At 45.5% G+C, this 15500-nt stretch overlaps 1 protein-coding gene across 1 annotated transcript; it reads right to left on the reverse strand.

Annotated features, from left to right (window-relative positions):
* Positions 1-1078: 1078 nt before the first annotated feature.
* rps18 (ribosomal protein S18) lies at positions 1079-15125 on the reverse strand. Its single transcript, XM_048520411.2, has 6 exons — positions 15009-15125; positions 11584-11682; positions 7467-7553; positions 3867-3968; positions 2277-2368; positions 1079-1201 (listed from the first exon to the last, which is right to left on the reverse strand). Exons 1-6 carry the CDS (start codon positions 15009-15011, stop codon positions 1126-1128), a joined length of 459 nt encoding a protein of 152 aa, XP_048376368.1. The 5' UTR covers positions 15012-15125; the 3' UTR covers positions 1079-1125.
* Between the last annotated feature and the right edge of the window lie 375 nt (positions 15126-15500).

Genomic DNA, 15500 nt, shown 5'->3' on the forward strand with positions numbered 1-15500 from the left:
TGCACAAAAACCTGAATGTAAAAACAGGTTTCCTCACTTCAGTCTCAAGTAGAAATATGGAATTCCCACATTAAAAAAGTGCTGCCCTGTACCCTGACTTAAGGACATTGCCACAAATGAATCAAAGGTGGTCAGTTTTGAAAGAGACTAGAGGCGGCGAGTGGCTGATTTCTATTCTAGCCACCAACAGTTTTGAAAGAGACTAGAGGCGGCGAGTGGCTGATTTCTATTCTAGCCACCAACAGTTTTGAAAGAGACTAGAGGCGGCGAGTGGCTGATTTCTATTCTAGCCACCAACACAGAGGGCTGTGCAGCGCATTGGCCAATGGAAGTGCAATCTGATGTCTACTGCACTGCAGTCAAAGGCAACAAACTCTCAATCTAAACTTCAACAGTTATAAACACATGCTTACTGGAAAGAAAATACATCACCACTACTAAGTCAAAATCCTGGGGCTATTTTCCTACTGTCCCTGAGGGTGTCCCTGCCCAAGGACTACGAGAAAGAACAGGATTTCCTGTTCTCAGGACGCACAGCACTTTGTGGGTGAAAGCAATGACAAACCTGGCATTCCCTAGGCTGTGACCTTCAAACAGAAGGTTACATTCTTGAATCCATGGAGGGGGGGCACAGAGGGTCATGAACCAGAAGTGACTGATTCGTACCTACCCAGGGCTAGAAGTGCATTGGTTTGCTTACAGACAGCATGGTAGCTCAATGGTTAACATTGCTAACGCTCAGCACCCAGGGATCCAGGTGAGATTCCAGCCTCGGGTGATGATCTGTGTGGAGATCATAGGCTCCCCTCCATGTCTGTGTGGGTTTCTTCCCATAATCCAAAGTTGTGTATTTAGGCTATGTGGATCAGCCATGGTAAATGCAGGGTTATGGGGACGGGGTAGGGGTCTGGGCAGACTCCATGAGCTAAATGGCCTCTTTCCACACTGTAGGGATTTTAATTCTAGGACAAGTCACCTTCCCAAGGGAATCCCAGCAGAAGCAAAGACAGAAAAATGTGAGTGGAATGCCTAACATCACAGAGGACAAGGTGACCAGTTTGCAAATTAACACACACAGTTTCTGTTTTACAAAACATTTATTGAGACATGTGGCAGATGAAATATTTACTTCTTCTTGGACACACCGACTGTGCGTCCTCTCCTGCCTGTGGTCTTTGTGTGTTGGCCACGCACACGGAGACTGTGCACAGGAGAGAAAACAAAACCAGGCAAACAATCAGAGGGAGGCTCTGGAATATAGTTACAGACTCATCACAACAGAAAACCAAGCAGATTTTAAAAGCATAGCTAAACCATCAGCAGCAGGCTGGATTACCCTATAAGTGAGCAGTTACCTTATATAATCAATCATTCACCTAGTACTTTTAATTTGGGAAACATTAGTAATGACATTAATGCTGACTTCACAAGCCCTTTTCACCATCCAGCATGATCACAGTAAATGGGTGATCAAACATTCACTAGCAAACCACTCCAGGCCAATCGCGGGTGGGATTATCAAATAACGTTTGATGTCTGGCCAAGGAAGCACCAAATTATTTCAGGAAGAGAGACAAGAAAGAATGCAGGAGGCACTAAAATACTGAGAATTGCAGGCAAGGACATTTTTGAGACATTACAGAAAAGTTGGATAGAAGTGTGCAATGACTCCATGCCCCAAGCCTCAGTAGGTCTTGGGATACCAAATCTGAATCATTTCACAAGATTAAAAAAGGCACACACACAGGACAGAACTGTGAAGAAATCAGAAATAAACAAGGTTTACTGTTGATGAACCTGCCAGAGGGTATACAACGGACATTAGTCCATCTCCTCTCTCAGGTGAGAATGAAATGGGCAATTTGGAAAAAAAAAATAAAAATCTGAGGAAAATTTCCAGCTACACTTAAAATATCACAACAGACCCCACAGACAATGGGCAAGGACGGTTAGGGGTATCACCCTGGGAACACATTTTCCTGCCAGATCACTACTCAAGCCTTTAGTTTAGACGGCAGCATGCTGAAGTCTCCAACACACTTCAGCACTCCAAGGAATGACCAACAAATTTTAAAAAAAGACCAATTCTTACAAATGGGCCACAAGATCACTGAACACACAGGAGTTCTAAACTGAAAGTACTGACAGTTGCACACTGCATGGTCCAATATAACCCCTATGATCTTGGACCAGTCCCATCCCAAAACATCACCGAGAAAGAACTCCCGAACTAGAGAGCTGGCTATCGGTAACATTAACACTAGCACGGTTCTTACCCCCAGAAGTGTCGCAGACCCCTGTGTGCACGTATCTTCTTCAATCGTTCCAGATCCTCACGCAGTTTGTTGTCCAGGCCGTTGGCCAAGACCTGAGATAGTGGAACAAGGCATAAATATACACACAAACATGCACAACACAAGTATCTAATAACAATTTAAAGAGAGTTTATTTAATATAAATGAAACCGCCCAAGCTTCACAGGAATGACAAAAGAATGACAATGAAGCACATGTTAGATCAGATGACCAGAAGTGTGAAGGAAGAGGCAGGGTTTAAATGAGTATTTTTTTTGGAAGAGTCATACAGCATGGAAACAGATCCTTCAGTCTGACTAGTCAATGCAAGGTATAATCCCAAACTAAACTAGTCCCACCTCCAGGTCTGTGTTCCTCCAAAAGGTTCCTATTCATTAACTTATCCAAATACCTTTTAAATCATACCTGCGTTCACCACTTCCTCAGGAATTCACCACTTCCTCAGGAAGCTCATTCCACACCCAAACCACCCTGCGTATAAAAAAAACTTACCCCTCGTGCCTTTTGTAGATCTCTTCTCTCACCATAAGAATATGCCTCCTCGACTTTAAATCACTCACATGAGGGAAAACCCCTATGAATACCCCTCATGATTTTCGTAAACCTCTATAAGGTCATCTCTCATTATAAGAGGAGGAGTGAGGTGGTGAACTATAGGTGTGGGAATTCCAAGACTGGGACCTAGGCTACAGAAGACTGACCATCAGTGGCAGAGCAACTGTGATAGCGAATTCATGAGAGACCAGATTAGGGGAAGGCAGATAGCTTGGAGAGTTGTGAAGGTGGAGGAGATCAGAGACATAAGACGGACAAGGAGATTTGAAAACAAAGACGCAAGCTTTAGATATCATTACACGAAATCACCATAAAAAGCAGATAACACTCTCATATGGAATTATATGCATAACTAGTTGGTCTGACTGGTCTGCTTCTGTGTAGAATCAATGCTATTCAAAACACATGCAGTCCCACAACCGGTTTATACTCCACATGAGCCTCCTCCCACCTAGTGCATCTGCAGATCTTGCTTTCTGCAGGTCAGCCAGGCAGTAGCTGCAACCGGCAGTCCCTGTATAGGAAGGATCACTTTACTCCTCAAAGCTCAGCGTATTCACAGAGGCATCAGTGATGAGGGCAGGATGAAAGATTGGCTAGTGAAGAGATCTATACAACAGGAGCCAGATACGAAGCAAGAGGCAGGTTTTTGTCCCCAGGCACCCTTGGGACGTGTGCATCAACTGGATACCCCCTTCAGCTCATTTAGTGACAGATGCAAATGTTACAGTCACAATTAAAAACATTCTTTTCAAAAAGTTTTAAATGGTTTGGATACCGAGGCTCCAATTAAAAAGCAACCATGTCTGGTGCAGAAATATTGCGCCAAACCTCATTTCACCTAGAAGCAGAGCTGCATAGCCATTCCCACCACCTAACACCAGATCCAACACAGGACATCACAAGTTAACCTAATGAAATCCACTGGCAGTAATCAGTTCACAAAACTCAAAACAAAGTCATTGGAGTATGAAGTGATCCTGAACCATCCAATACCTGGCTGTATTTTCCATCCTTAACGTCCTTCTGCCTGTTCAAAAACCAGTCAGGGATCTTGTACTGGCGCGGGTTCTGCATAATTGTTATAATTCGCTCGACCTATCGGGGGGGGGGGAGAGAAAAAAAAGGGGAAAGTCAGTTATCACTTCAACATTCAACCCGGGCCGACGTTCTCCAAATCAGCTCTCAAAACTTGCCGGAAAAAGGAAAAAAAGCCAAGCCACGTAGTTATAAAGCAGTCTTAGGGATAACGGCTAAAATCACTGCCCAGGAGATAGGTAGCAAGCTGCAGCTCAGGTGAGGAGACAGCATTGGAAAGACAATTTCACAGCTTAGGTTCTAGGCTACTGAATGTACAGCCACCATGGCAGTATGGGACAATATTAAAACAGGGTAGAATTAGAGACAGAGACTGAGACATTTTCTGGTTGATCAGTGCTAAGATTGTTAAACATCTTTATTTCTTTGAGAAGCTGGGAAGTTATAAAGATAGAGAGGGTACGAAGCCACAGAAGAATCTGAAATCGATGATGACAAAGTTAAAAACTGAGATACTGATGAATCAGGAACCAATATACATCAGCAGGCACAGGATGATTAACTGTCTCGGGTCAAATTTATGACTCCAAGTCTAATCCATGTTACTTTTGTAGGTAGTTCAGCTAAAACCCTTGGGTTTATACGAAACTATATTCTGAGGGCCTTAGAGGAATTGAAATGGCCACAATGGTTTATCACACAAAAGGTACATTAAAGGAAAAGTATTTTGGATGTAAAAGCCTAATCAAAAGGTTTGCTCGATAAAACAATGAACTACCCAAAATAGTCTAAACAGGATTCTATGTAGGCTGGAAAACAAATTTTCACATCAATGCATTCTTAGATTCTTTACCCATCTTCCCCTTCAATTCATCGCGCTATTCACCCTTAACTAGTCTATGGGCAAACTTTTCTGTTTTCCCATTCTGATTACGTTCTTCACAGCTCATTATATATTCATGCATTGCTAAAACGTCACATTTTGTTCGCAGGAAGTTCTGGAGCGCACTGGGAGCTTCCTGGCTCTGCCAGGTCATGGAGCCCCTGCTCATCAGGTCCAGCCACCCCAGAGCTGTCACAAATCGGATCAATAAATTTTTTAAAAAAGAACACCGCGCTTACAGAATGCCTCCCTGAACGCTCTGCTCAAGGCTAGCCAAGAGGAAAAGTAAGTTCTTTAAAACAGGATCCCGAGTTGATGAATGCAGCCTGGAAAAACATGGCTGTGGACAGTCGCTGTGCACAAGATTGGACAGAATATAAAAACATTAAAGAGTGACTAAAGACCTACGAAGGAAAAATTACACTACAAGATGGGTACTCCGATTTCCTCCCATGCTCCAAAAGCGTGCAGATTTGGTGGACTGGCCATCCTATATTGCCCATAGTGCTCAGGGATGTGCAGGCTGGGTGGGTTAGCCATGGGAAATGAAAGTTTCCTGGGATCGGGTCGGGGGCGAGTCTGGGTGGGATGCTCTTCAGAGGGTCAATGTGGACTCGTTGGACCAAATGGCCTGTTTCCACACTGTAGGGATTCCATGAATCTGGGAAATTAATATGGGAAAATAACAAGATGGCAGAGAAACTAAAAAAAATTTTGCATCAGTCTTCTATGATTCTATAAAGAGAAAGCCAGGTATTATAAAGTCGGTAACACTTTGGATAGATTTCTAACACTTCCCTTTAAAAATATTCCTCAGTCCTTAGCGAGTGAGTGGTTAGCGGCTCAGTGGTTAGCACTGCTGCCTCACAGCGCTAGGGACCTGGGTTCAACTGCAACGTCAGGGGACTGTCTGCGTGGAGTTTGCACGTTCTCACCGTGTCTCTGTTTGTTTATGCCGGGTGCTCCACTGTGCTTCCTCAGTCCAAAGACGTGCAAGTTAGGTAAACTGGCCATGGGAAATTGCCCAGTGTTCAGGGGGGTATAAATTAGATGCATTAGCCACAGGATATGCAGGGTTACAGGGACAGGGTAGGGGGATGAGCCTGGGTGGGACGCTCTTCGGAGAGCTGGCAAGGACCTGTTGGGCCAAATGGCCTGTTTCCACACTGTAGTGCTTCTATGAGTCTGAGAAATTAATATGGGAAGAACAAGGAGACAGCAGATGAACTAAACAAGTATTCTGCAACAGTCTTTGCTGCAGAGGAAAGAAGTAACAGCCCAGCTGTACATCGGGCAATGGGAGAGAGGGAGAAACTGAAGGAAATCATTAAAACCGGCAGCGGTGTGGTACTGGGCCAACTATTGAAGCTGCAGTCCTGCGGTCTGACAAGTCCGCAGGTCCGTGTGGATTTCACTCTAGGGTCTTAGAAGTAGCGGCTCAAGAGAGAATTGATTTGTAGGCTTTAACCTTCCCAAACTCCCTAGATTCAAGGAAGGAGACAAGAGTCGCAGAGATGTAGCGAACTAATTTCAGATTTGCAGGACGTCATTTTCCACTTGCCAGCTGGAATTATCCTCGAATTTAACAAACATTTAAAGGAATTCTCTTCACATACTCCACAGACCTACACCAACACCAGCCCAGCAGCACACCCCCCCCCCGCCCCCATCCTAGCTCTCTAGAACCTGTGCACAACCCCTCCAGGCTTTTAAACGTGGCCCTCCCCCTTGACCGGACAGGGCACAAAGCTAATCCACTGCAACCTGGGGTAAATGCAAAGCCCATATAGTCTCCCCCCATTAAAATAGACTGGAGAGTGAGAAAACAATGAAAAAGGAGTGGCACAGAGGAATATGAAATACCTGCAAACAAGTATTCTCTCCCTGACAGTTAACAAATTGAGCGAATCAGCAGCGTACAGGATGACTGACGACATACAGGAAAGATGGGAAAGTTTTAAAACACCTCGGGGGAGAAAAGATGCCTGCCAAAGTCAGAACAGTTTTCCATCTACTGCTGTGACACCTGTACTTGAACCAAGAGTAGAAGAGTAGAGAGAAAAAGGTAAACTAAAGCTTACTGTTCTGGCTCGCCAACTCCCCACATACAGCATTTAAACTGCACTGCCGAACAAAAATCAAAGACACATCCTAGCTGTTCACCTTACACTCAAGACCAATGTAAAACTATTGAATTTAAAAAAAACAATTTATACTGGATAAAAACTGAAAGAACTGAGGATGCTGGAAATCAGAAGCAAAAACAAGAAATTGCTAGAAAAGTTCAGCAGGTCCATGAGGAAAGGTCCTGAAACTAACTCTGATTTCTCTCCATGGGTACTGCCAGACCTGTTGAAATTTTCCAGCAATTTCAGTCTTTGCAAACAATTTATCGTGTGCATGAAACAGGGCACTGACAGGTCAGCAGGTGGATGAGCGCAAGATGAAGAGCTGTAATTGTATGCCTTTTTTCTCACAACCTTTCTGTACGACCAGCCAACATTCTGTACCGTTCTTTGAATGCTACATTATTTGGAAGACAATTCAATACTTTCACATTATTCAAAGCAAACATGGGAATTTATCCTGTATTAAATCAAAAATCAACCAGATTGCATTAATAATCTCAGACTGGGTGGCTAGGTAGTTGATCGGCTGACACCATTCTATCTCACCTCGTCCTCTGAAAGCTCCCCAGCTCTCTTGCTCAGGTCAATATCAGCTTTCCTCAGCACCACATGAGCGTAGCGCCTCCCAACACCCTGACAAACAGAGCAGAGAAATTAGAATTAACAGCAGTCTTTAGAAATCAGCGTGCATTATAATGCTGGGTTCCAAACTAATTTCACCGTCACTGCAGAGTTCAAAAATGGCCAAAAATGGTACGTAACTGAAGGAGTGAGGAAAAGAAAATTAACATCGTTCAGATATCATTGTTTAAAGAATCTGGCCGGTCGATGTTTGCACCTCTTGTGGTTTGAAATCAACAAGGAATTTGTGCGAGTCGCTGGCTGACACTCCAGGCATGCAAATTAATTGGTAGCACATTTCTCCAAAATCTAACACTACCAAAAACATCCAAAAGCATTGACCACAAGGTAGCAAATTACCACAGGTGCTGGAACCCGCACTGAAAACAGGGGAAAACAAACAAACATGCTGGAGATCACAGCAGGTCAGGCAGCATTCATGGAAAGACAGCAAGCTAACAGTGAGTCTAGACCACTCTTCAATCGAGCCCGATGTGGTGTGGAGGGGGAAAGCACTGACCACGCACATTGCTTCGGGAAGAAAAGATATGAAATCCATCTACATAGCTGTCATTACGCACCCTCCCAACCACAGGATCTACAGAAGACAGCGAGGCAGCAAGAGTAAAACATGGAGAATTCGTTCCACAGGTCAGCATTTAAATCACCCAACCCTCAGTGCCCTACTGGTGAGCTGCTTTCTTGAACCATTATGGTCCACAGTGCCAGCAGAGAAGGGAGTTCCAGGATTTTGACCCACTCACAATGAAGGAACTGTAACATATTTCCAATTCAGGATGGCGAGTCACTTGGAAGGCAAACCTGCAGGTGCTGGTGTTCCCATGTATCTGCTGCCCTTGACCTTCTAGACAGTTGTGGTCATAGGTTTGGAAGGTGCTGTGTAAGAACCATTGTGCTGTCGCAGAAATTGACCAGTGAAGGAAGTGAATTTTTGTGACACGATCACGTGTGATAGGTGGTGTCAAAGTTTCTTGAATGTTACTGGAGCTGCAATCACCCAAGCAAATGATGAGTACTGTATCACATTCTTGACTCGAACACTGCAAATGGCCAATAGGTTTTGGGGAAAGTCAGTGTGGGACTCAAGAGCTGCAGGATTCCAAGCCTCTTGATTTGCTCTTGCAGCTTTAGTATTTACAAGGCTAGCTTTCTGGTCAACGGTGACCCCCAGACATCGTTGGCAGGTGGGAATTCATCGATAGTGATGTCACATGGCAACAGTCAGGTTCCCTCTTGTCGGATGTGGTCGTTGTCTGACTTGTGCGATACGAATGTTAGAGCTTTTCAAAGCCATTTACAGCTGATAAATCATAGACCAGCCACAGCACAAAGTCAGAGGTCTTCTGGCCCATCATATCTATACCAGCTGTCTGCAAAAGCAACTGAATACTTCTGAAGCATTAATCGGTAACACCCACAACTCTCCTTCACCAAAAAAAAAAGTAGCCTGATATAATGCAAGTCCAGGATGAGCAAATGTGGTTATGAGAGTGTGTACGCAGTGCTCCAAAGCCTTTGACATAGGATGTAAGCTACTTCCCCTCAGCAGTAGAACCTGCTGCGTTTCACACTGAAAAGGCAGAGGTCAGCCACGATCACACGGGACTCATGGGGCTGGAAAGGTACCTGCCAGCTCTTGCAGCTGACAGAAGGCACATGAAAGGGTATCCGTCATAGCACAGGCAGTTAAGACTGAAGTGGGACTGGGCAACTGGATACACAGAGCCCACTCTTCCATGCTGCAAGATGAGAGTATGTGGTGGAGCAGTTTTGGTGCACTAGGCACTCCAATATCAATAGAGAAGGAATACAACGAGTGTTTGGAATATAAAGTTTACCAGCTCCACAGCACAGCAGAAAATGAGCTTCCAAGGAAGCCCGGCAGAAGTCTCACTGCTGCTCCATCTCAGCAAACGAGCAGCAAGCAGACAGCTCGCTTCAGTTCTGAAGGGTCACCAGACTGAAAATGTTAATTCTGCTTTCTTCCCACAGATGTGCTGCCGGACCTGATGGGTTTCTCCGGGAGCTTTGACCTTTGCTTCAGCCCATTTCATGGGCTCGCTCCTGATTTCTGCGAACGACAGCAGGAAGGGTAAGTTGTGGTCACCCAGAGAAACAGGCAAGGAAGGCCCGCCTTCTTCCACCAGCCCTCTCCTTAACTTGCTGCCAGCTAAGGGGAGTTGCCAAGTACAGTGGTTACTGCGCTTCTCCTTCCCTTCTGAAAGATTCTGAGCCAAAGCCCAGAAGTACCATACTATTGGTTCTTTCCAGTTGACTGCACTCACTTTGGGGTGCTTCCACAACTGCATGCAGAACAAGCAAGAAGAACTAGAAGCATATTTAAACACTGCTGGCTGCCTACCATATCACAGAACAGAATGAACTCTAACATTTTAATACACCCACTCATTTATCCCAACATGTGCTGGTGCATTTCTCCATGAGCCTGATAACATCCATTCCCAATTCCCATCCAAGCTCTCGCAAGGAAAATTTGGCTGTTGTTTAGAAACAAAAAATCAAGAATGTCATTTCTAAAGGAGGGGACCAAAAAAAAAATTGGCTCTTTGGAGGAGTTTCCCATTTGGTTTCACAGAAGCAGAATTAAGAAATGCTGCGTTCCAAGCAACAAAATATATCACAAAACAAACATTTCTGAATAAGGGTCCAGACCCGAAACATCAGCCTTTCTGCTCTTCTCATGCTACCTGGCCTGCTGTGTTCCTCCAGCTCTACACCTTGTAATCTCAGATTCTTTAGCATCTGCAGTCCCTACTCTGTCTGCCACAACAAACCAGTTAACCTGGCTGCCACATTAAAGACACAGGACTGGTTTATTATCACAGGTTACACCACTTTAAAACTCAACACTGCCTTCAGCAAACACAAAACCTTTTACTCTGTTGACTGGAAGTGACTATGGAACATTCTCCTCAAATGTACGACAGCCCGCAGATGTGTCACCATCCTCCTTCTGCTGCTGATCCACCAGCGATCCATAGCGTGCCTAAACTGGGACCAAGTGAGGCTGCGTCATGGCACCAATGCTCCTTTCCATTCACCTTGCCAAGACATCTAGCCCGTAAACATGGAACTTCCTGCTGCAGTGGAGGCTTGTTGCAGGACAAGTGGTAAACCATACAGTGCAGAGCAAAGAGCACCCTAGCCTCTGTCATCGAGCTCCGGTATACAGATAGTGCTTATGTACATGCCAGAGACCATCCTCCAAACTACTGTCAAAGCATTCACAGATGTATAAGAATAGGCAGCAGGCTAAACATCCCAAAGCCAAAGGCCCTCCATTAGTCTGTTCCTACCAAGCACTACTGTGAGCATCCATGGACAATGAACTCTCGCTGCTTGGAAGTCACTTCTCAGCGAGGGCAGATAGAGATCAACAACGCAACTCAACATCGACCCCAGCGTGCCAGCTCAGCCATCAGCTGCACGGTGACCTGTTTGATGGCAACGATCTCAAAGCGAGCAAGAAGCTCACAATCCACTGTTACGAGTCCTTCTGCCTTGATCCCAAAGCAGCCAACCCACACCAGATACTTCAAACACCTTGGGAAATACCACAGGTGACACTTCCGCAAAATCCTGCAGATACGTCAGGACTATGCTCAAATCTTCCGAGGCCAACATCCCCAGCACGAGACGCTGGTTGTATTTCATCACCTGCACGGGCCGTAACAAGACTTCAATCCAAGCTCTGTCACTGCTAGCAGTTAACGGGAAGGCAGTGGAAACATTTCATCGTGTCCTCAAAGCCTCCCCAACAAAAACAAAAGTGTAACGTCACTTCCCACTTCGGGTCGCCTCTTATGCGAGACCAGAGATTGGAGAAGCAAACCAAAGGTTGCTTCTGCTACTCAGACTGGCTTTACATTTCACCTCATGGGTAATTTTGAATTTTAAAAACCCCTGAGGCTGGCACGAGGAGATTCAAACCTGTACACTTAGATTCATAGTGCAGTGACATTACAGTACAGCACTGCAACAGGGAACCACAAATTCTTACCTTGATGGCGGTGATAGCAAATGCTATCTTCCTTCGTCCATCAATGTTGGTGTTGAGGACTCGAAGAATGTGCTGGAACTTTTCTGGAATAACCAATGACTGGAGAAGAGAGAAACAAAATAAAAAAGGATGAATCAACAAAGAAAAAATATTAAAATCTTCCTGGGCGACACTTAAGCTCAAATCCTGCTTATTCAATTCACTTCCTGAAAAGAACTGCAAACTTAGGCAACACAGGAGATCAGGTCATAATTTTAGTGTCCTTTCAGCCCGCCAACTCGATTCCTGGATCTTTGCAAGGAGAAACAGAGTGAGGCCTACTGAGCTTGCTCCTTCCCCTTATCCCCTGATGAAACATCAGTCAAATAGGCCCTCCACTCATTCAACCTTAGAACCCTGATTTAAGACCAACCACAGCAGGATCCTAAGGACTGTTATTGAACAGACAGACCTAGGGGTGCAGGTGCACAGTTCCTTGAAAGTTGTAGACAGGGCAGTGAAGAAGGCACTTAGCACACTTGCCTTAATCGGTCAGTGAGGACATGAGTTGGGACATCATATTACAACTGTATAAGACATTGGCGAGGCCAAATTCGAAGTAATGCATACAGCTCTGGTCTCCCTGCTAGATAAAAGGGTGCAAAAAAAATGTTTACAAGAATGTTACCAAGATTGGAGGGTTTGAGTTGGGCTAAGAATCCTAAGATTCTGTGGGAAGCTGGGGAGGAGATTGCAGAACCCTTGGCTTTGACCTTTTTGTCATCATTGTCTACAGGAATAGTGCCAAAAGACTGGAGGATAGCAAGTGTTTTCCCCTTGTTCAAGAAGGGGAGCAGAGACAACCCTGATAATTACAGACCAGTGAGCCTTACCTCAGTTGTGAGTAAAGTGTTGGAAAGGATTATGAGATAGGATTTATAATCATCTAGAAAGGAATAAACTGATCAGGGATAGTCAACACAGTTTTGTGAAGGGGAGGTCGTGCCTCACAAACCTTATTGAGTTCTTTGAGAAGGTAGCCAAACAGGTGGATGAGGGTTAAGTGGTTGATGTGGTGTATATGGATTTCATTAAAGCATTTATTAAGGTTCCCCACGGTAGGCTAATGCAGAAAATATGGAGGCTTGGGATTGAGGGTGATTTAGCAGTTTGGATCAGAAATTGGCTAGCTGTAAGAAAACAGAGGGTGGTGGTTGATGGGAAATGTTAATCCTGGAGTCCAGTTACGAGTGGTGTACCGCAAGGATCTGTTTTGGGACCACTGCTGTTTGTCATTTTTATAAATGACCTGGATGAGGGCGCAGAAGGATGGGTTAGTAAATTTGCAGATGACATTAAAGTTAGTGGAGTTGTGGATAGTGCAGAAGGATGTTGCAGGTTACAGAGAGACATAGATAAGCAGCAGAGCTGGGCTGAGAGGTGGCAAATGGAGTTTAATGCGGAAAACTGTGAGGTGATTCACTTTGGAAGGAGTAACAGGAATGCAGAGTACTGGACTAATGGTAAGATTCTTGGTAGTGTGGATGAGCAGAGAGATCTCGGTGTCCATGTGCATAGATCCTTGAAAGTTGCCACCCAGGTTGACAGGGCTGTTAAGAAGGCATACAGTGTTTTAGCTTTTATTAATACAGGGACCGAGTTCCGGAGCCACGAGGTCATGTTGCAGCTGTACAAAACTCTGGTGCGGCCACGCTTGGAGTATTGTGTACAGTTCTGGTCGCTGCATTACAGGAAGGATGTGGAAGCATTGGAAAGGATGCAGAGGAAATTTACCAGGATGTTGCCTGGTATGGAGGGAAGGTCTTATGAGGAAAGGCTGAGGGACTGGAGGCTGTTTTCTTAGAGAGAAGGTGATTAAGAGGTGACTTAATAATGACATCCATGATGATCAGAGAGTTAGATAGGGTGGACAGCGAGAGCCTTTTCCCTCAGATGGTGATGGCGAGCACGAGGGGACATAGCTTTAAACTGAGGGGTGATAGATTATAGGACAGATGTCAGAGGTAGGTTCTTTACTCAGAGTAGTAAGGGCGTGGAATGCCCTGCCTGTAACAGTAGTAGACTCACCAACTTTAAGGGCATTTAAATGGTCACTGGATAAACAAATGGATGATAACAGAATAGCGTAGGCTAGATGGGCTTCAGATTGGTTTCACAGGTCAGCACAACATCGAGGGCCGAAGGGCCTGTACTGAGCTATAGTGTTCTATGTTCAATAAGGAGAGGCTGAACCTTTGCTCCTCTGGAGCGTAGGCGCCCGAAGAGTGACCTTAGAAATAGAGGTTTATAAAATCGTGAGGGGATGAATAGCCAAGGTTTTCCCAAGTAGAGAAGCATAAAACTAGATTACATAGGCTTAAGGTAAGAGGGCTAAGATGTGACAGGGACCTTAAGGGCACCTTTCTCCATGAGGGTAATAAAATGTGAGGCTGGATGAACACAGCAGGCCCAGCAGCATCTCAGGAGCACAAAAGCTGACGTTTCGGGCCTAAAATAAGCTTCAAGAGAAAGCGGCAGTGCAATTAGATTTAAAAGTCAATTGGACTGGTACATGCACAGGAAAGATTTAAGAGGGACAGGAGTCAAACGCAGGCAAATGGACTAGCTCAGGGAACCCAGTCAGCATGGACACGTTGGGGGCGAAGGGTCCATTTTCTATCTGTACGATCCCGAGAGCCCTTGACAGAATGGATACCAGGACGTTGTTCACTCTTGTGAGGGAGGCTAGAAAGAGGGAACACTTTAAAACAAAAACAACACGGTCTCCCTTTTAACAGACTAGGAGAACATTCTTCTCTCAAATGGTTATTAGTCTTTGGAAGTCTGCGCCCATGACAGCAGCAGAGGATGGGTCACTAAAGGCTGGCTTAGGTAGAGTTTTACAAGTCAAGAGTTAGTTACAGGGACAGGGCTGGCAAACAGCAAAGTGGAGGTGACACCACAAGCATTCGGGTGCGATTTGACTGAGCAGCAGGGGTGGGCTCAAGCGATCCGAATGGCCTAGTTCTGAACCGGCAGCGAGACACAGAACAACGCTGCTCCAGGACAACACGGGGTGGAGCTGGATGGACACAGCAGCATCAGAGGAGCAGGAAGGCTGGCGTTTCGGGGGTGGTGGGGGTCTAGACCCTTCTGGGGCCTACACCTTGTTATCTCAAATTCTCCAGGGCCTGCAGGCCCTACCATCCCTGAAACAACGCTGTCCCAGCGCCTGCAGGCCCGAGGCTGCATCCCTCACGCAGATTATTACTCGGCTTCGTTCACAACACCGCGACTGGGATCTTGCTGTGCGCAGGCCGGCTTCCCACCCTCTCCGCACAGGCGCTCGCCGCCCATCCCCCACTCTCTGGCCACCTTCGCCGATCCAGTCCCGCTCCCCCAACGCGGCCGATGGCGGCGGATTCGATCGGGACTCGCCAACTCACCATGATGGCGACGGCGGGCACTCGGTCCGGAGAGGGAAGGAGGAAGCGGGTCCCGACGTTTTATTCCACCGTGTCGTCGACTTCCGGTACGGTTTGGGGCGTCCTCGCTGTTTAATTCTTCCCCGAGATGCCGGGACCTTCGAATAAAGTACCGCCGCTTTATGTCCCCCGGCAATTAATAGTTTTATTTCTTTTTTTAAAAAAAGAGGTGCTTTTGAACAGTGACGAGTTAAAGTGTTCGAAAGAATAAAAGATGTTGGATGTGATGTGCATAGAACCCGTATTTTGTTTGTGGGAATCTTGTGGCAATTGCCCACCACAGTAGTTGAAGTGTAAAGGGAATATTGCAAAGTCTGAAATAAACTTAAAAACCATCAATTTGTTTGGATGTAGTTGAGCCATAACAAGGATCTTCAAAAGACCTATCATCAAACAAACTTTGACACTAAGCCACACTACGAGATATCTGAAGATCAATAGTTTGGTACAGGA

The sequence above is a fragment of the Stegostoma tigrinum genome, chromosome 34 (assembly GCF_030684315.1).
Source record: "Stegostoma tigrinum isolate sSteTig4 chromosome 34, sSteTig4.hap1, whole genome shotgun sequence".
Lineage (NCBI taxonomy): Eukaryota > Metazoa > Chordata > Chondrichthyes > Orectolobiformes > Stegostomatidae > Stegostoma > Stegostoma tigrinum.

Bases quoted from the DNA above. Each gene is read 5' to 3' on its own strand.
- rps18 (XM_048520411.2), bottom strand. The intron at 3,969-7,466 runs GTGAGATAGAAT...CCCCCCCGATAG, and splicing joins GGGAGCTTTCAGAGGACGAG to GTCGAGCGAATTATAACAAT. The intron at 2,369-3,866 runs GTATTGGATGGT...CCACTATCTCAG, and splicing joins AGGATGGAAAATACAGCCAG to GTCTTGGCCAACGGCCTGGA.